The 21,922-nt window shown below is 39.1% G+C and overlaps 1 protein-coding gene across 3 annotated transcripts in view; it reads right to left on the bottom strand.

Annotated features, from left to right (window-relative positions):
* The window catches only part of LOC107716153 (serine/threonine-protein kinase WNK3-like), a 63,983-nt gene that overhangs the window by 15,352 nt on the left and 26,709 nt on the right, over positions 1-21,922 (bottom strand). For all 3 annotated transcript variants that reach the window (XM_016522504.1, XM_016522506.1, XM_016522505.1), the window contains exons 3-11: positions 9,168-9,340; positions 8,584-8,804; positions 7,474-7,631; positions 6,961-7,049; positions 6,660-6,879; positions 5,526-5,841; positions 5,314-5,420; positions 4,902-5,123; positions 312-3,614 (exon numbers count right to left, since the gene is read on the bottom strand). In XM_016522504.1, coding sequence (XP_016377990.1) covers positions 312-3,614; positions 4,902-5,123; positions 5,314-5,420; positions 5,526-5,841; positions 6,660-6,879; positions 6,961-7,049; positions 7,474-7,631; positions 8,584-8,804; positions 9,168-9,340 — 4,809 coding nt within the window. The remainder of the gene's footprint in view (positions 1-311; positions 3,615-4,901; positions 5,124-5,313; positions 5,421-5,525; positions 5,842-6,659; positions 6,880-6,960; positions 7,050-7,473; positions 7,632-8,583; positions 8,805-9,167; positions 9,341-21,922) is intronic.

The raw sequence follows: 21,922 nt of genomic DNA, 5'->3' as shown, positions 1-21,922 counted from the left end.
TAAGAACAATGGCAGAGTATGTGGAAACCAAAAACAAAACTGTTACGATTAAATTGTAAGTTTGATTTTTGCAAGTTTAACTTTGGTTTTGCAGGTGTTAAGAAGTGTTAAAGTTGTGGGTCTTGCATCTCAAGTTAGAGTTAGAAGAGATCGATGTTTGTTTGCCTACTACCCTTATTAACATGTTCTGCTGAATCCTCACATTCACTTAAATGGGTCACTTTTATATATTGCCATATTCACTGGTCAAAGATGGTCACTGCTATCGTGCAACACTGTATATCTGAAACTGATTTAATGTGCTTTTGTACCTGAGCAATGCCCAGCAATGCAGCGTCACTTTCTGCCAGCGAGGTGGTGGGCAACACAGATCCATTAGAGTCATGGGACTGTGAAGCACTGACAGTAGGAGGGGAAGCAGGGATCATGTCAGCAGGCCTTGCCTGGGTTAGCTGTGCCTCCACTGTGACAGGAATTTCTGAAACTGGGACAACTGGTTGTAGGGCTGGGAGTGTGGCAGAGGGCTGTAGGGAAGCATGAGATGGACTTGGGGGGATCTGTGACGGCATAAATGTAGGAGGCTGCTCGAAACTCCCAGTAGCCTCTATGTGGGACTGCATGCTAGTCTGCGTGTGCGTTTGAGCAGGAAGGGTTGGTTTCTGCTGGTTCTGTGGGGAGGGTGGTGGACCCGAGACCACCTGACTGTACAGAGGTACTGTTCTAGCTTGGGTCTGAGGTACCTGACTGGGTGCAATGTGAATCGGGAGCATATGTTGGATTACAGGTTGAGGCTGACTAGGTTGTTGGTGGAGATCTTGTGGTAGGACAGCATTCAGTGGCAGAAGCTGCTGCACAGGTTGGGCCTGATGCTGATGGTGGAGGGGTTGCTGTTGCTGCACATGGTGGGCTTGAGGCAGCTGCGGCTCATACTGTTGGGTAGCCTGAGGTTGCACTGGAGGCATGGGCTGCAAGACTGTCTGCATTGAGGCCACACTGACTGGTTGTTGCTGAGCATGGATAACTGGTGGAGCCTGGGCCTGCATTTGAGATTGGTTTGTCTGTTGTAAATAGCACTGTGTTGATGAAGTGGCCATTGGGTTGATGGTAGGTGCAAGTGACACAGGAGACAGTACTGCTTGCTGATATTGCTGTTGTTGTTGTTTTTTCACAGATTGTGTGAGGTCTAGCTGAACAGACTGGATGGTTTGCGAAGCAACAGGTGCTTGAGCATATTGTGTCGGTAGAAGTGTAGAAGCAGCCGGCCCTGTAGCATGCACAAGAGGTGCAGGAGTAGTTGACCCTACTGCAACTTGACACTGGAGAGAAGCTGCAGCTTGAGGTGGTACAAACTGAGATTGGGATGTAAGTGTTTGCCGACCTTGTGAGACCATTTGTGTTGGAGTCGGGACAAAAGAATGAATGGGTTGTGGTGTAGGAACCTGTGTTGGAGATGTGATTTGTTGGGTTGGTTGTGGAACTTGCAGCTGGCCTGCTTGAATATGGCCTCCCATTGACTGTGGTGCAGGATGACTTTGAGTCTGCAAGGGAATCTGACCATAAATCGCAGGCTCCCCTTGACTTTGGATCTGAACTTGCGCTGAAGGTTGAGCTGACATCTGTGGTGGTACCTGTTGCTTGATGAGTACTGGGGCTGGTACTTGACTAGGTATTTGAGTGCTAACCATTTTTGGTACTGCTTGAACCAAGGTTGGAACCTGTAACTCTACCAGAGATGGTCTGTGCGATGCCTGGGGGAGGACAGCTTGTTGCTGCTGAATCAAGACATGTTGCTGTTCAGTTTGTTGTTGAGCAAGATGGGGCTGAGGTTGTGGGGGCACCATTTGTTGAGAGTGCTGCATTTGGCTAATCTGCTGGACCGTCTCCGGAGGCTGTGCTTTCACTAGGGTTGCTTGCTGTTGCCTGCTGTGATCTGCCAGAGTAGCATGTTGCTCCAAATGTTGTTGCTGCAATAAAACTTGTTGCAGTTGTTTTTCGGCTTGTTGTCGCTGTAATTCGATCTGGTGTTGTTGCATCAGAAGATGTTGCTGCATCTGTGACTCTCTTTGTTGAAGCAATGTCTGTTGTTGCTGCTCGGTCTGTTGTTCAAATATCTGCTGTTGCAATTGTTGATCTGTCGGCTTGTGTAGTTGCGGCTGTTGCTGGAGAACATGTTGCTCTATCGGTTGAGACTGCTGCTGCTGGCGTAATAAGGTTTGTTGCTGTTCGATTTGTTGTTGCTGTTGCAGCTGTAGCAGTACTTTTTGCTCTAACTGTTGCTGCTGCTGAATGAGTGCTTGTTGCTGCTGCTGTTGTAAAAGAGCTTGCTGTTGCTCCAACTGTTGTTGTTGCTGCTGTTTAAACAAAGCCTGCTGTTGCTGTTCTAACTGTTGCTGATGTAAAATAGCTTGTTGCTGCTTTAACTGGAGTTGCTGCTGTTGTTGTAGCAAAGCTTGCTGTTCCAATTGTTGTTGCTGCAGAAGAGCCTGTTGTTGTTCACGCTGCTGCTGCTGCAATATTGCTTGTTGTTGCTCCAGTTGCTGTTGCTGAAACAAAGCCTGTTGCTGTTGTCTTTGCTGTTCCACCTGTTGCTGTAAAATTGCCTTTTGCTGCTGTTCTATTTGCTTTTGTTGCTGTAAAGCTTGCTGCTGTTGCTCGATCTGTTGCTGTACCGCCAAGTTTTGTTGTTGCTGCAGAAGAATTTGTTTCTGTTCAACTTGTTGCTGCTGTGGTGGCTGAATATAAACTTGCTGTTGATGTTGTTTCTCCATTTGATTTAGCAAAACAGCCTTCTGTTGCTGCTCCATTTGTTGCCTAATCAGAAGTTGCTGTTGTTGTTGCTCCGTCAATTGCAATGGCTGCTGGATTGTTTGAAGTACTGGCGGCTGTTGTACAAAGGTCTTTACCATGTTCTGCTCTTGTGATTCAGCCATTTGGTGCAAATAAACTTGCTGTGCCTGCTGTTGCTGAGTCTGATGTTGATATTGTTCCACTGGGGGTTGTTGTACTGATGCCTGATGCTGCTGAACTTGCTGCTGTATCACAACTTGCTGTTGGGGTTTGCTTGCAGTTTGCTGTATGTACACCTGCTGTTGCAGATCACTTTGCTGTGGGTTGGTCATTGTTTGCTGTTTCTGCTGTGGCAATGGGATATATGGCTGCTGAGATGCACTGGAATGTGGTGGCTGTTCCTGCAGAACCACCTGGGGTTGTTCTACACGCTGTGGCTGTTGTAACAAAACCGCCATTTGTTGAACATGATCTGTTTGCTGTGGCAACAATACTGTCTGGTGCTGAATGTTCAGTTGCAACGTTCCGGGCAATTCTGACATCATCTGCTGTTGCGTCTGAACAATAGTTTGCTGGGGCAAAACATCAATGGGTTGTACAGGAGCAATAGTAGTTTGGGTCTGCATAGGTGGTATGATGTTGCCTGCTGATGCTATGGGTTCTCCAGCCGGGATGGAGGATGTGAGGACAGTCATGGGTGCCTGGGGTGATACTGGGGGGATGTATGACTGTGACTGTACAACAGAACTGTGGGGAGTGGAGGCGTCAGTGGGTCTGGAGTGTAACATTTGCGAGGATGTAACATCTGTTGAGTATGGTGGAAGGGGCTGGTGGGGAAAACATATTGGGATATTATTTGGGAAGGTTGGATAGGCCAGAGCATGATGTGGGGGAAGCAAGTAGTGGTGGGAGGGACAAAAAGAGAGAGCAAGAGTAAGCATTAGTGCAGTTCATTAATCATCTAAAGGAAACAAGACATTATGTAAAGCAAAAGATATGAAACAAGATACCGCATGTGGAGTCATTAGGTTATTTCTAGACTGTGTTGAGTCTACGATCAATGCTGCTGTTTTTTGATTATATGCCTCATCAGTTAAGAAGTAGCTGTATTCCAAAAATGAAAGCCATTAAATATGATGTTCGTGTCAGCCTAGTCCACCACTAAAGCTGTACCCTAAAGGCCTATTCACACTGAATGCAATTTTGCTTCTCAAAAAAAATGTTTTATATTTATATATATATATATATATATAGTCAGCTGAAACCATAACGATATTGGCCCTGCAATGCAGCAATGTTTTTTGAATGACCACAGCAGTTTTGTTCAGGTATGCCAACTTTTCAGAAAGTTTGAAAACCCCAAATTGTACTTGATGTGGTCAATTATTTGTTTTGATTTGTTGTTGTACTCCTAGTGTGAATAGGCCTTAATTCAGAAATGTTTCCAATTCACTGTCTCAGGAAATTTATTTCCATTCGGTAAACATTGTAGCTTTCCCTTAAATACTGGAACTCCTCTGTATACTTTATTGTATTTTTTGACAAATGTCTTAACCATAAATGTATAACCATACATTTTTATATGACAACAAACGGTACTATAATATAATTACAATTCAAGCATGGAATACAGCAATTAAATAAATGTTTGCTTGGTTTTACAGCAATTACCAGCTCATATGGTTCAGCTTATAAATCAACAAAAAATTCAACAAAAAATATGTTCTCTGGACCTAACATTACAAATATAGGTCAGTGAACATCATGTAACTCAGCACATGACCTAAATCAAAGTCACAGACTGCACAGAGAGATTCCTGAGAGGAAATTCAATTCAATACTTCAGTAATAGAGTGCCTTGTATACATATGGTTACTGACAATATATAGACATGGCACATAAAGTTACTGCAACTGACAAAAGGCACAAAATATGAGGGATGAAATACTCTAGCAGTCCCTCAACATATTCCACTAAAATAAGATTTGACACCGAGTGTACCAAGTCTCCCTGGATTGATTTGTTTTAGATATGAACTGTCGTGTCCAGTGCAAGAGTGGACCAAGAGAAGAGGAAAAACACACAGTATAGCTTGACACAAGGGAGACAATCACCTGAGAATATTGTTGAGGCACACTTAATGGGACCTGTGATGCCATAGTGACTGGTTGAATGAAAGTCTGTGCCACTGGAATGTTAGGAGCCCCACCACCACTTTGGCCCATGGAAATGCCAGATATCCCACCATTCTGTCCAACAGGTAAATTTGGAACCCCTCCGCTCTGACCAATAGGGAGCAGCTGGGGGTGAGACATAACCCCTGCTCCTTTCACTCCCTAAATAAAGAAAACAATTCTTATCCGACCAAAGTGTACATTCACACAAAACTTATTTTTTGTACTGAACATCAAAGGTTTCAAATGAGCAAGAATGGTGGTGTCTCAGCAGCTGGGGATGTATGGCAATAGAAAAAAAGATTATGAACATGCAAAGTATAAAACTGTTTTCTGAAATAGAAGTACTTACAGATGTGCCAGTGGGGTAGCTGGTTTGAGCATGAGCACATTGGTTCCCTGTCTCTGGTACAGAAAAAGCTTGGCTTTGGCCACTGACAGCAGGAAGACTCTCACCCTCTGAATATGGAAAAGCGGAATGCCAAATCAACATTACATAGAATATTAGCTAAAAGTGCCTGTTAGATCCTATTCATAAATTGTGATTCAAATTGAATTGTGCACCTGTGAGGCCCAATGCAGTGCCTTGTTGTTGGACATGTTGGTCCACTTCTGGCAGCTCCTCTGCCTCCCCATGACCCCCAGCAGCTGCAGCAGCTCCTGTACCCTGTGAGGAGGTGGTGCCAGAAGGCTGGACATAAGAAAAGGAGGAGGTTAGGACCGAGGAGTCACGGCGCTCATCCAGACTTTGTTGTTGTTGTTGCTGCTGGAGGAGCTGCTGTTGCCGCCTTTCACGGGGCTTCTTAATTAGAGTAACCCTGTCTCTGATGGACTTCCCCACCACCTTAGCATCACTTTCATGGAAAAAGCCAGACTTCACCTATAAAGAGGCAATAGAATTGGAGCATGAGTAAAAATGATAAAAGATGAACAGGAGGGAGAACAGAAAATCTAAAAGGGATAGTTCACCCCAAAATTTTGTCATTATTTACTCAACCTCATGTTATTCCAAACCTGTATTGCTTACTGTCTTTTGTGGAGCACAAAAGTAGGAATTTTGAATAAAGTACTAGCTTGAATGAATGGGGACTGGAATTTTACGCTTTAGTAAGGATGCAAAAGCAAGTTATAATTTTTTTTGTCAGTTTCTTGTGTCGTCAGCTCCAGTCCTCATTTACTTTCATTTTATTGAAAAAAAAAATATATATAGGATATTCATTCAGTAAATTTTTTTTTCAAAAAGTTTAAAAAAATAAAGTCTTGGAATGACATGAGGATGAGTAAACAGTTTTTTCCTTTTTTTTGGTCGGTTGTATTTAAACAGTCAACAATATAATAACTACAACATAATAAATACAAACAAAACTTTATACACAAACAAAATTTTATACACACAATTCTATAAAATATTAATTAAATGTACTTGTGAAATTTTTTTTTAAAGGTTTTTATTTCTGGGTCCATCTTACAAAATAAGCCCTCAAATGTTTGTCCTGATAAAAACTGTCATCTCATGACATTAAAAATTGGGGCGGAAAAAACTGTTTTATAAACAGGTTAGTGCTACAGTAATGACATTTTTGGGTGAACTGTTCCTTTAAAAAAATTAATCACAATAAATAGCACAAATTATAGTTTATTATTTCTGTTTTTATAGACTTATAATACATTCTTCTTGTCCTCTTATACGTTTCTCACCATCTCTAGTGCAACCTCTTCAGCACTATCATTCTCCAAGTCGTAACTGAACTCGATGGCCTCATTGTCCTTGTGCTTGCCTTTGAGTTTCTTTGGCTCTTCAACCCAGATGCGCAGGGCCAAGCAGTCTTTGCAGCCTGTATCTTCCTCAGCAAGCTCCACACGCACACCGGTGTCCTCCGCAAAGAAGGCATGATTTAGAAGGTCCTTCACTGAGAGCCTGAGGGTGAAAAGAGAGAATTTAGATGACTTTGCATTCTCACTTCACTTACAGAAGAACTCCCACTGTTTACGTGCTTACCGCTCTAATCGGTTTTGGCGAATACAGCCCTCAATGATTTCTTTTACCTCAGGGTCATTTACTTTGTCAAAACTGGCAGGCTTGATACCCTGCACAGAGAGAAAATGTAGTGTGTTAATCCCCCACATGATTCACAAAACACCTGGATGTCATGTGCATACTGATTTAACTAATAATAAAAGATAAAAAGAGTGAATTCACTAAAACTAATTGTGCCCACTGACAGTGAAATTTATTTGCACATGCCTAAACATCTTTGCTAAACAATTTGCATGGGTCAGTTCCCAAAAGTGCAGGCTGGTTTTGAGTGTCAAATTGTAGACTACCGTAATATGCCATACTTTACTTAGCGTGTACAGCACTGTAGCACCACTGTAATCTGGGCACCTGAACTGGCTCTTTAAAATGCCAAAAGTACACTGGACTACACCAAGTGTCAGAAAAAATGCTCAACATAATTTAGTGAATTCACCCGATAATAATCTACAAATTGAGATTCATAAAAAGACTTACACTAGTGACTTTGCGGTAGATCTGTGCAGCGTTTTGGCATTCTGAATATGGGTACTCTGAGGTAGCCATTTCTAGCATGCACATGCCAAAGGCATAGACATCCACTGACTCGTCATAGTGCTCCTCGTACATCTCTGGGGCCATGAACTCTGGTGTACCTGAGAAATCAATGCAACATTCATTTGACATCCTGTCTCTTTTGACATCTGTCTGCCATTTTTGCTATGTTTATCTTCTGTTGCTATGGTAAAAACAAAAGTCTGTTAAACTAATTTCTTCTTTTCTCCTTGACAACAGCCAATCAATGTGCAAGTAGTTAATTAAAACTTAATTATAACAATAACCTTGAAGTCTGAAGCCTATAAATGTGCACCATCCATGTGTTTTTTAACGTATCACAAGGGCAACAAGTTCAAACGATTTTCCTCAGGTTCAACTGCAAACCACACGTATATCATATGCGAAGCAATCAAGAAGCCCCTTAACCAATTGTATCCCTTATTCTGGCTTGATCTCGAAACTTCTGGGATTCTAATGAAGGATTTCAGCCACTGCAAGCAGAAATCATCATCTATGCAGCACCCTGGTGCTTTCACAGATCTTGCTAATCATGATACCCTTTGCAGCAACCTCTACCTTAGTAAGACTTGCAATAATTGTATCATTTCCAAGTATGCTGCTGCTGGGAGCTGTCAGGTTTACCTTATTAAAGAGAACAGTAATATAGATGGAAGTTCTGCTTCCTTTTTACGTTTGAACTAATTTGAAATCTGCCATGCTAACTTTCCTCTCAGCGAATATATATATTTTTTAAATCAATAGGAATTAATGTTTTTGTGTGTGCACACATTGCTGTCAATAATGTGGAACAGTGAGCAGTGCCCTTTAGTGTGCTCCAGTGTGGCAATACAAGTTGAGACCGAGGAAGCAAGAAGATACCTTTTCTTGGATCCTTGAAAGACACCATAATTAAAGCCACTAGTGTGGAAGACCTGCACCCCATTCAGGACAAGCATTTAACCAGAAGGCTATAAAGAGGTCAATCACATATTCAAGAATATTCAACATATTATTTTACTACACACAGGAAACTGAATGAAAGTTACAGACCTATGACACTCTTGGCAAACGATGTCCGCATGAGGGTGGCAAGGCCAAGGTCACCAATCTTTACTGAACCGGTCGGGCCTGTGATGAAGATATTGTCACACTTGAGATCACGGTGCACAATGGGTGGCGTACGGGTGTGTAGGAACTGTAGACCCTTTAGGATTTGCCTGCACCAGCTGCGTAGAACCTTGGGCTTCATCACTTTAAAGCGCTTAAGGTACCTAAAGCAGAGAAAAGCAGTCGCAAGTTTCTCATGAAGACGTTTTCACCCTTACTTGATGATGATAAAATGTATGAATCTTAACAGCAACAGCCTGAATGGGCCAGAAACTAAGAGAGTAACATTTTGCAGCATATAGCAGCAAAAAATCTGTTAAGTCGGCCACATATTAAGACAGATTTACAGATATGATCAAAAACTGATGGCATATGATGCAACACATTAATCACTTACAGCTATTGTACCAATCTATTACTATTTTTCAAACAAATATTGATACATATTTATATAGGTGTATTATTTATTTCAATATTAAAAAACAATGAAAAACATTAAATAAAATCTAAAACGTAATGATACACACGTTTTGAGCGTTCCTGAGGTCATGAGCTCAGTCACCAGGACGATGCACTTCTTGCCTCTAAGAACAGACTCCCAGGAGTCATAGAAACGCACAATGTTGGGATGCTGTAGACCCTTCAGCATTTCAGCCTCCTCTTTAAACCGCTGCTGCTCCGCTTTGGTCAGCTTTCGATCCTGACAAATAAACAAACACAAAACATTAAATACTGAAGTATATATATCAGTAAAATCCAGCCTGTAATGCTTTAAAATTTCCTTAAGACTGTTTAACTAAATATCTAAATTTTTACTTCACAATAAAAGCTTAAGATCTGGAAAAAAAATCCCACTGACTGGGATGGAGAGCGAAAAAAAAAAGAAGTATGCAGACATTTACAAGTATAATTATTGTACTTTTAATCAGAAATGACATAGGAAATGGAACAGATCTTGCTTCAACATCCTCTCTATGAAAGATATAATCATTTTCACACCCAAAAGTGCTCTCGACTGTCCTATTAATCATGTTAATGACCAAGTCATAAATATTACTAACTAGTCTGTGATTTTATATAAATGTGATTTAAATTCACAGCATAAATTATATTGTATTGCCTCATTAATTATAAATGTCAGCATACCATGACAGCACAGGCAGCACACTTCCAGCCACTTGCTGCTGAGAGAAAATTAGTTCCCCTTTAAAAAATGTGCTGCGAGAGAGGAATGTTCAAAGCTTTGTATTCATTCAGTTTTACTGCAAGAATGTAACCCTTCCAAACACGCTACGTTATGTCGTTCATCAGCGAATCTGCCATCTTTGGTGGTTTCAATACAGCACTGTGGCAGGTGGGGTGGCGGGAGAGATATTTCAGCAACGGCTGATCACAGCAAAACATTTGGTTCAGCATGGGCACATGCACTCAGCACAGACTCAGAGACAGTGCACTAGCGATCAACGGCCACCAGGTGGCGCTGGCAAAAAGGAGATGTGTGACAGGGTGGCAACACCCAGCATTAGCCTAAAAATCCCATTTCAGCCACAGCGGCCACCATGACCAGATTGCCCCAGTGTGGCGGATGTTGATTAAATCCCGTCTCTGGCACATAGTGGGGAAAATGCCACAGTGCCAACACCAAGCACACACACTCAATCACTCCACTGGTGAACACCACTCACACTCTTGTGCTGCCATGCAACACACTGATTATTAACTATGCTCACCCTGAACAACCTCACAATACTAATAAAACAATATTAAAGCATCAAGGCTTCATCTAATATAACGCATTCGTTTTTAAAGGGGTCATATGATGCGATTTCAATTTTTCCTTTCTCTTTGGAGTGTTACAAGCTCTTGGTGCATAAAGAAGATCTGTAAAGTTGCAAAGACTAAAGTCTCAAATCCAAAGAGATATTCTTTATAAAAGTTAAGAGTCAACCACGCCTACCTAAAACGGCTCGTTCTAACACGCCCCCACATACCTACGTCACTATGTGGGAAGATTTGCATAACGCCGCCCAAATGTTCACGCAAAGAAAGAAGGCGTAACTTTTATTCTCGCTGTAGTTTTGGTGTTTCTGCCGCAATGACGTAAAGACGCTGTGTGCTTCGTTGTGACGCAACGCGTAAAAGGACAGTATAAGTCATTATAATCCATAATTATGTCCCCACTGGATGCAACGAATGCCTCGTTTATAATGGGTTTTCATGTTTTTGAATCATCGCTCCGGCCTGACAGGGCATCATCACAGTATGGTAGGGGCGTAACATTTCCGTCACACGCTTGAGGTATTCGGCCAATCACAACACACTGGATATGAGCTTTGTAAAAATTGACTTTTTTCAGAAAGGCGGGGCATAGAGGAGAAACAATAATGTACAGTATGTGGAAAATAATGTTTTTTTTTAACCTTAAACCGCACAAACACATTTCATTACACCAAATTCACAAAATACTGTTCTTTTAGCAGCATCATATGACCCCTTTAAAGGAACAGTTTGGCTAAAAATTCATGTGTCATCATTTACTCACCCTCTTATCATTTTAAAACTGCACTAAAACTCTGTAGAGCACAAAAGAAGATACTTTGAAGATTTTTTTTTCTGTTCATGTCCATAAAATGAAATTCACTGGGGTTTAAAACAACACTAGCAACCCTCTACATTGCGAGTAAATCACTCGCATATGCGACTAAATCTTCACTCTGGCGACTAAATGATGTCTAATATTAGCCAATTGCTAATAAATTCTCAGATTTTACTCGCCAGTGTGTGAGTTGGAGGCTAAGTAGATACATTTTCACTCGCCGAACACTCTCTGAGCGCTTCAGTTTCACTTTCACTCTCCAAGCGAACATGGTTATCAAGTTTTAATTCTAATTACTAAAGTTCTATCATTAAATAATATTGATTATCATATTATAATGCTTGACTGACTGATGTTAAGAGTGTCCTTTCAGATATTTATAAAACTGTGCCATTTTACAAACATATATATATATATCAGTCTGGCGAGTAAACTAAAAAATTTACTAGCCAATGGCGATTCAATTGCCAAGGTGTTCGTAGAGGGCTGACTAGAGCCCTTTGACTTCCATTGTATGGACAAATAAACACAAAGACAATTTATTTATTATTTAATATAATCTTTTGCGTTTATACAGGTTTAAAATTCAATGAGGGTGAATAAATCATGACAATTTTCATATTTGGATGAACTATCCCTTTAAGCCAAGCCACTGTTTGATTCTTTTCTTCACTGAATCTGAACAGATGTCCCAAAAACGGCCTGTAATCTTTAATCTGTGTGATGACAGAACATCTCTCTGAATTCTGATTTTAATAATAATAAAAAAAAAATTATATATATATATATACATATACACACACAGATATATAAATCATCGGTCTAACTGTGATACTCTAACATTAGGTTCTCATGGGTCATTCGGTACATGTAGCTAAATACAAAAGTATTGAGATTCCTTGACCCTTAGGCTTTGAGAGTTGGTCTGCGTGACCTACATAGATAAAAATAATCAAAGATGTCTGGTTCAAAAGTCAAAACATGAGTTATGTAAGCAGTGTAAAATAAACAGCCAAATAAAAGTAAGAAACGACAGCTTTCACAGCTCGGCAAACTCACCGGCATGAGATTTATAGACATAATTTTACTTTAATTTCTGTAAACAACTTTGCAATGGCCTGCTGTCTATGCATCAACAAATAGGGCTAATTTCTGGAGGCTGTTTTGTGGCATACAATCTGATTTGCCATGTAATGAGGTTTCTCTCTTGTTAAACTTCCATCTGTAAATCAAGTCACCCTCTCTCTGCTCCCCCTTCTCTTTTAAGCCATCAACTACCTGGGTGTTACTTTGAGGAAATATTCTGTGGAAGCTGAGGCCTCTTGTTTTCTTTTCCTCCTTTCTATGCCAGTAAATTGTGTGTAGACCCATGATCAATCTACCCGCAGAACTCTTGATGAAAGCACTGCATAATCCAAACACCAGTCATTCACAAAATTCTTCACATACATTACCATTCAAAAGTTTGGAGTTTTCTTGTTTGAAAGAAATGAATACTTTTACTCAGCATAGATGTCAAAAGTGACAGTCAAAAGATTTATGATGTTACAAAAAATTTCTAGTTCAAATAAATGCAGTGCTTTTGAACTTGATTTTTTATAAAAAATTAGGAAAAAACGTATCATGGTTTACACAAAAATATTAAGCAGCACAAGTGCTTTCAACATTGAAAATAATAAGAAATGTTTCTTAAACATTAAATCATCATATTAGAATGATTTACGGCTGAAAGATCATGTGACACTGAAGACTGGAATAATGGCTGCTGAAAATTTTGCTTTGTTTTAAAATTTTTAAATATATTAAAACACAATGCAGTTATTTTAAATTATAATAATATTTCACATTGTTACTGTTTTTATTGATCAAATAAATCTTACCGACCACAAACATTTTAACGGCAGTGTACATCAGCCTCTGCATTTTTTATTATATTAGAGTTTTAAAGATTTTAGCTACCAATAAAAATGCAGTACTCTCAGCTTCACTTTAGAATTTTTTTAAAGCATATTCAGTCAATTCAATTTAAATTCAACAAATCATAATTTGATTCCAAAACTATCATAAATCAGTTCAACAACTCAATTCTTCAGCAACAGCGTAAAGGCACAAATATTTGTCAAGGTGTCTCTTGCTAATCCTGTGAAGGTTCCACATAAACACTGTGCTAAAGTATGTCTAATAATACAAACAGAATAAGAAACAGAATAAGATGAAATCTGGAGAGGATTTTCTGTGTAGATTCTTTGTGTTGTTGAATGCTCCTGTGTGTGCTTGTTTGTACAGTGCGAGCATACTTTTCATGGTATAAATGCCACTGCAGATATGCCTTCTATGCCATTTTTGTAGTGCTGCACACAGCAAGGCACTTATCTGTAATGTTTTGCCCCGTGTAAGCATTTTCAATAACCAGAATAATTAATAATTAATTTCGATGGATCAATCCAAAATAATTTAGGAAAGCAACACAATGCATCAGTGAATGGATTTTACCCCACCTCTTGCATGTACACAGAATTAGTGAAGACCTAGTCAAGGTTGTAATCAAATATATTCGATTGGTGGGACCAAATGTTCAAGTTTAATAATGTCTCATTGACTACGTTTACATGGACATCAGTAATCTAATTATTTACCTCATTCTAAATAAGCCAATATTATGATTATTGTGTTTACATAAGTTGCTTTTAGAATATTCCTTTCATGTTCCTGTTTTACATGTTATAGTACATAGTTCGATTAATGGCACACGTTATTACGTCCCCACGCGACGCCATCCGACGTCCCCTCCGGAATTTCACGTATAAACATATAGTTCGTCTTCGTGATGATGCCATGTACAGTTTTGGGTGTTTCATTTTTAATTTTATGAAAGCTTCAAGTGCAGTTAATTATTTGTACGTGCATTCAGATGATGGCGGTGTTAAAACTCTTTTATTTGCCGTCAAACGGTTGACCACTGCCGTGTGTGTATCCTGTCGCAAAATGCGGCGAAAAGTCCTACACGACGGTAATAATGTGATTAAGGTGTGTACATGTCTTCACTGCACTTCAATAATGTGACTAAAATAGGAATACTCCACGTCTAAATTCGATTAGTGTTTACTTCGATTATGACTTTAGCCGGATTAAGGTAATCAAAAATCTGTTTACATGGTAGATTCTTAATCAGAGTATTGTCTTAATCGTATTAAAATCGGAGTATTGTTGTCCATGTAAACGTACTGACTGAAAAACCCTTATTGATCAACAACTACTCAGAAACATAAAGCTATTAACATAAAGCTTATAACGGTTACAAACAAACCCACACATCACTAAAAGCATCACCCCATTCCTTGAACTTTGACCATACACTTCCAGCACTACAACAAGGTTTCTTTGTGTTGACAGATGTTTCCTGTTTTATGGTGCATTGAAAATTCATGCTGAGCTCTGTATTTTGTGGCTGAAATCTTACATAAGTGTGTCTGTGCTTGTGTGTGCTAGTGTTTGTCTGAGCATCCACGTGCAGCCCTGCTGGTGAACTCTGAATGCTGAGTTAGTGTCTAAGACTGTCTTGTAAGGGCGCCTCTGTTTCACCGGTCCTTTGGCCTCTTCATGACAGTGTCTTGTCCTGGCTTTTAAAGCATTATGTTCAGCAACCTGAGTCAGCAATTGAGAGGAGAATTAAGAAAGTGAGTGATTAGTCATGTCATGTAAAACAAGATGGACATTTTTTGTTCACAAACTATTGTCTGGCTATCCGGCTGAAATTTCCCTTTTATGAAATAACAATTCCAGGAATTGAACCTAAACCTTCCAGATTGCAAAACTCACTCACCACTGCGCTATAGCAAACTATTTTATGAGATGTCAAAAGTCACCAGAATGTAAACCTTTTTTGTTTAGTTCATAATCTGCACTAAATCTTGGTAATGAGTTTGGGTCGCTAAAAGCTGTTCAATATCTATGGCTTATTAGTCACAAACGACGGCACACATTGAAATGAGAAAAACCGGTCAAGCAACCTATCAACCACACTTTAAACATTATGCAAGTTGAGTTTCCATGTTAAAGTTGCATCTGCTCAGTTTGGCAGTGTGTTTGTTCAGTTGTCAGGTGAGGCTGCAGTAACTCAGGCTACCGTAAAGAGTGTAAAGCCTAAGACAGCCTGACCCTTTCCACAAAAAGAAACACTTCAGGACCTGTCACCTGTTCAGCCCGAAAAAATCCCACAAAAACACTACACATGAATGCTTGCTGAGCTCCTGCGTGTGCTGATGAAACATAAGAAGAATGCATTAGTACACACTACATACATCATGGCTTTTAAATTGAGTTTAGCTGTGCCTTCCACATTCACTAATCTAAACAAATTCTCTGATCCCTATGGATGTGTAAAGCAATCATGACCATCATCTTTTTATTATTGCGCTAGTCGACATGCCTTTTGGGTTTAGCTGCAATGAAGAGGCAAGGGAGGGTGGACGATCAGCTCATATTACTAACACATTCACTGTAATACAGCAGCATGGCAAAAGCAACATAATACCCAATGCTCAATGCACTGCAATGAAGACACATGCCTGTCTTCATATATGTGTGTGCGCTAGTGAAAACACATGACAAGAACCATTTAGATGTAGTCTGACTGAGCAATCCTGTAATTAGTGGTCGACCGATATATCGGCCGATATTTGGCATTTTTCAAATATCGGCATGGGCCAATAAGTTTTTCTGTTTGGCCGATGCGTGGCGGGACTTTTATTTTGACGGCCTTGCAAACTTAGTCAAATCCAGCTGTGAGATCTTGTGAAGTGTGCATTTTTATCCAGCATGATCGCGTGTTCTCTGTGTGACGGTCGGTCCGTGTGAATTGAATGACGACCCCTTTAAACTCGTGATTTCAAATTATGCTACGCTTCATGCTTTTGCCCACTGCCATATTCATGTCATTTTCACTGCGTGCTGTATGTAAAATGAGAGAGTTACCTTGGCTTTATTTGAAAAAATGTGATTCCCAATGCACACAAACTTCCCAGAATACTGAGTGCCCTGTTGGTTACAGTGTTTACTTCCTTTTTAATTATATTTTTATTAAATATTTATTTATTTGTGAAAAATACTTTGTCATTTAAAGTATAAGCATGTTTATTTTACACATTTATTTTTTAATCCATTTTCAAATTATTTCAAATTTCTTAAACATTAAATAAAATAAATCAAATTATATCGGCCACCCTGCTTTCCAAGATATCGGCCTCGGCTGTCAAAAAAAACAATATCGGTCGACCACTACCTGTAATAACTAATAAATGCACTAATACGATCAACTGGCGGAACAGAACAGAAATAAATATGTATTACTCATAAAGAAACACATATTTCAGAACTAATTGAACAGACTGATGCTTGATGACTAAAAATTGTTGATTGACTAATTTTCATCTTTTTTTTTTTTTAATGAATTAAAAGCTGCAGACAGGGAGTCATTAAGCATTTGTATTAAATAACAGAGCTTTAGAAAAGGATGATAACATTATTTGTCTGAAAGAGATAAAGTGAGTGATAGTCGGATGGTCATGTGATCTTAACTTGTTGGCCCCAATGAGGTGACCTGCTCCATGCAAAATACAGCTTTTATTACATTACCGATATGACTTCATCTCATGTGACTGTAAATTATTTAACATATTTTTAAAATTACTATTCATTACCGAGTGCACCTTTAAAAACTCACTGGTCAGTATGTCTGAACGTGATCCTACTGAACATTAAGGATACTGACCTTTTGCACAGACAGGATTGGTCTCTGTGTTTAACAGAAGGCTCAGAGCTCTGCCATCAGAATGAAGATGTTTACACTGAGCCATTGCCTCAGTCTCTCTTTTACTCAGAGCCACATTATGTAAATGAATGTCTGACACCAAATTTGACCACAACTGGGTGAAAAGTTCTGCTGCACTTACAGTACATTACTCTGAATTAAATTAGTTTAGTCTGGGAGAGAGAGACAGTACAACTCAGTATTGCTAAAAAGCTTTCTTTTCTGCATCTTCATTATGGACCTTTCTGCCAAACTTCTGGCTAAAATGATTCACATGCTGCTATAAATTATAAAATTAAAATCACCTTAGTCTTGGATTCAATGGATTTTGAGACCACCACTTCCAGAGCACATGACCCTTCATAACATCCCTTCATAACATCTGCAGTAAAACTACAGAAGACCACAATCCCATCCAAGTCAGTTTATGAATATTCATTTTTTTCATCTACCGTTTCACTTATTGTATGAATAGTGTTTCAGCTAGTCTATTTATAAAAAGACAAGCATCCAAAGAAAATAAGTTTTATTTTTACTCCTTGTAAAATGACTAAATCAAATAAATGTTCTATGGTCTGGAGTGTTTTGTTGTGGCAGGAGCTGAACTGGGGCAGACTGGTCTGGTTTGGGCTGCTTGCATTCAGCCAGTTGTGTTTCTGCGTGAGTTGTGCTGTCTGTGCAGGCTTTTTGTTCAGGTCTGACAGGCACCCACTGTAATTAACTCCCTGGATCACCCTGTATACTCAATCACACGGACAGAGAGAACACCCCTCCAACACTGTACACCCGGCCCCACACACACGCATAACAAAGGCACACAACACTGTAGTTCACGTGCCAGTATAGAGCTGCAAGGAGTAGAGCGCATGGTAATAAATCTGAGTTGCGTTTGCACTTACAGTGTAATAAATTAAGACAAAGACATAAATTAAAGAACATGTTTAGGAAATATTCACCAAGAGCTTCATACGAAACAGAACAGAGGGAGAAACTGAAATGTGAACATCTATTTCCCACTCTTTCAAGTGTTTTAACACAGTTAATCCCTATCTCAACAGTCCCTTCCAGTGTTTGTGGACCTTTGTGTGTATGTGTGGGTCAAGTTATGCCCACATTGTGGTGAATAAATGTGCCCACTAGGATAGTATAAACTGAAATCACACCACTGGGACAAGCAAATGGTCCCCGTAATGACAATGGCTCAATAAACAAATACTAATGTTTTTTAACGAAAACGTAAATCAGCAAAAAAAGGATAGAAAATATAATTACTCGCATACATTAAGGAAAAGTCCCTCGAGATGCAACCTTATTAAATATCAGACCAATACTGACAAGCTGATCATTTTTTTGTTATGCCTGACAACAAGTAAATATTATAATAAAATCACAGTTTATATTAAAATTCTATACAAATTTTTAAAATTAGTTAGACAAAAAAGTAACAATTAAAAACAGACAGTTTAAATGTCACAAGTTAATTCAGGTACAACATTGCTAGATTACTTTTAAATGTTATTAAATCAGTAGTATTTTTGAAAGTTGTCATTGAATGGATATTCACCCTATTTTTTAAATGGCTGTTATTGATCTTACTGTGAATGATTCAACATTGCATGTTTGTTTTTTTTATTTGTAATTTGATAATAAAAAAATCTATTTTTGTCTAGTGACTTGACACGACTTCTTTAACCATTCAGTCAGTAATAAACCTGCTCCTATTTTTTTTTTTACTATGATGCCAAAATATTGTGCATCCCCACCATGATCCTCAAACAAACGTGTATGTGAGTGTGTGGGATGAGGTTTTGATAAGGCTTTTCAATGCAGTAGATGAGACCTTAATGAGCTATTGTAATCAAATAAACATCAGATAAGTTGCACGTAAGTGATAATGCAGTAAACAACATAAATCCACTGTGACGAGAGGGGCGGGGCCGAGAGCCGTGGGAACGGAGCGAGGCCGGTGGAGTAATTGCTAATGCGCGACACCTGCGCCACTCACCGGTCTCGAGTCTCACGGAGGAGCTCCGGAAGGATAAAAAGGAGGAGAGACGACAGTGAAAGACGAGAGAGGACCAGGCCTGGAGTTTATTTTGTGTTTTGGTTTTGTTTGTGCGCGACAGTTGTCCGCGAGGGGCTGTCGTGCTATTTTGTGTTTGGTTATTTTATTATTAAAATCTTTAATGTTCGCCGGTTCCCGCCTCCTTCTTCCCGATCTACAAACTACGTTACATCCACATTTGCTCATGCACTGATGATAGAACAACTTTTAGCTCTTAGCTTCTTAATGCTTTTAAAGGTAAGGTGTCATTAAAGGACATGCAGGCCAGACAGAAACATCTCCAACCTGGAGGCTTTGGAAGAATATCTGTCTAGCCAGCTCTGCTTGGCTTATTTAGTTGCAAAAATAGCCAAATTCACATTACAGAGCTATGCACTTGTCCGCTTTTATCTGGATCCAGGCCATATAGAGAACAAAACTGTAACCGAAATAACAGAACAACATGCCTTTTAACCATCACTACTGCTCTCACTGGCACCCAGTACAAATCTGTCTGGACTCAGTGAGGTCATGCAGAGTAGCACTGTTCTGAAATAACCTACGCTGTCATTTATTATTATTTAACGTGCATCAAGAGATGTTCTTCTATAATAGTAAGATGAATGTTAGAAACAAGGAAGAGTCTCAAAATCAGAAATAAAAGTGAAAGCAATCCAGACCTCACCTCAGCTGACATGAACAGGTTATTCAAAATAAGGCCCAGCCCATGCTCAAACATTACATTATGAACTCCCAAGCAAGTATTTTAACTTTTATGGACATCCATTTAAGAAAACTACACAAGTGCTTCATTAATAAAAACAATCTATTTACAAACAATTTCTACCTTACATTAACATTTTTCAAACATGATTTTCATAAATGCCCTGGGAGAGGAGCATTTCAAAGTGAAACGTGCAGGCTGTTTGTAACTGGATATGTGAGCCAAGTGTGAGAGGGACTCCTCACACCTCATGTTCTTATAATCACTTATGAGCAATGATGCTAAATGATGCACATTTTAGGCTACCTGAGAATTTTTTTTTTACAGTGCTGTTACTAAGAAATTCTATTAAAAATAATTTAAAAAAAATCTCACGCAGAACAGTTTAATTCTTTATTATAAATTATTTAATTTAAAATAATATAATATAATATAATATGAAAACATGAAGCAGTTATTGCTCATGAATTCCCTTTTTGAGGTCAATATAATACATCTCTATGTAGTAGAGTTTGCACACTACTACACCTGTGTGTAAATGTAAATGTCTCTGAGTTTTGTTACAGTTCTGTGCCCATCATCCGCTATTTCCACCACTTAATCAAGCCACTCTTCTTTAAAACATGTCGTTTTATTTCATGTCATTACATTAGCATTGGCTCTCGTGTTGAGCTATTTCGTCTGTAACCATTAAAGTATTCGATTTCTATAGCGACTGATTTAGCGCACATTATTCTCTCTTTCTATGAAACCTGTAAACCACATTTACCGGTTCTATAGCGACACCAACCTAAGCATATAGTGGTTTGCCCGAGCACTGCAATTACTTTGCATTTCATTTTTGCGTCTGTCCTGTGCGTGGCATATTATTTCTTCTGCGCGGACGTGCACAGCTTAGAGAGAACATTTCTTACGAGTGTCTCAGTCAGAGCTCCACAGCCTTGTTTTTATAGTTCTTCTAAACATCACGCACCATAATCATGAGCGGGAAAGAACAGGATGTTTTGATGGCATTCTTGAGTCGAAAAATCTAATAAAAATGTTGAAACCAATTCCGACAGATTCATTTTGTGTGATTCAAATAGGCCTGGAGATATAATTGATAGCTCAGTATACAATTCTGATTATTTATCAGGCTATTAAATTAAGGATCGTTTCGTGAGAATTCATATTATGAATGAATACCCAGGAAGTACTTTTGCTCATTAAAGGAGAGATAACTGCAAATCATCTGTTTTGTGCTTATGTTAACTGTATTTAAAGTGGATTTGTGTGATTTTGCCTGCAGCGAGGAACTGGTTTTATGGAAGACAAAGATGTTTTTTTTCACTCCAGGATTGCTCAGAGTGGGGTTTCTCTCACTGGAGAGTGAGAAATGGAAAACCCAGAGCGATAACGGAAAGCTTTGAGCAGTGAGAGGTAATCCTGCTGTTGTACTGAATATCTAACAAGGCTACTGATATTCAGATATAACAGCACTCTTGCTCATGTGATATTGCTCGATTTTACTTTTCATCTTAAGAGTCATCTGTAATTATAATTGAAGCTTAGAAAAATGAGTGAAATTCTACTCAAATGAAAGTTCAAAGGCATAACAAAGCCTCATGTTCTTATGATTTCTTGTAAGTGCATTAGATCAGCTTGTTTGGGCCTCTGTGCATATATAAGGGTGTGTGTGGTTAGCATTAACCACTCAGCTTCTCTCTGGGATTGATGCCATATTAAACCTCTATTTGGCTCATCTATCACTCAGTCCCTCTTACACACTACTTCAGCACTTTCGATTGTATTGTACACACAGTATAGAGTTCTTATCTGAATTTTCTTGACAATACGGCTGTCACTATTATGCAATTTTGGCTTACGATTAATTGTTATACAAATAATTCTGATTATGTCACTGAAAGCACAATCCGCACAAGAGACGCTGTTCCTCAGGCTGAAATGCGTGCACGCGTGTGCTCCAAAACGGACAAACAAATTACACTTTGAGCTTCTTGCGCATGTCCAATCAATCAAATACACACAAAAATATGTAAAAATGGCCGGCTTGGAGAGTATTTACTTAAACACAGTTTATGTCTTAAGTGGAGGAGAACAGTTGGGAGA

Source organism: Sinocyclocheilus rhinocerous, unplaced genomic scaffold, assembly GCF_001515625.1.
Source record: "Sinocyclocheilus rhinocerous isolate Xijiao unplaced genomic scaffold, SAMN03320098_v1.1 scaffold148, whole genome shotgun sequence".
Taxonomy (NCBI): domain Eukaryota; kingdom Metazoa; phylum Chordata; class Actinopteri; order Cypriniformes; family Cyprinidae; genus Sinocyclocheilus; species Sinocyclocheilus rhinocerous.
This window is presented reverse-complemented; position numbering and strand designations above follow the sequence as displayed.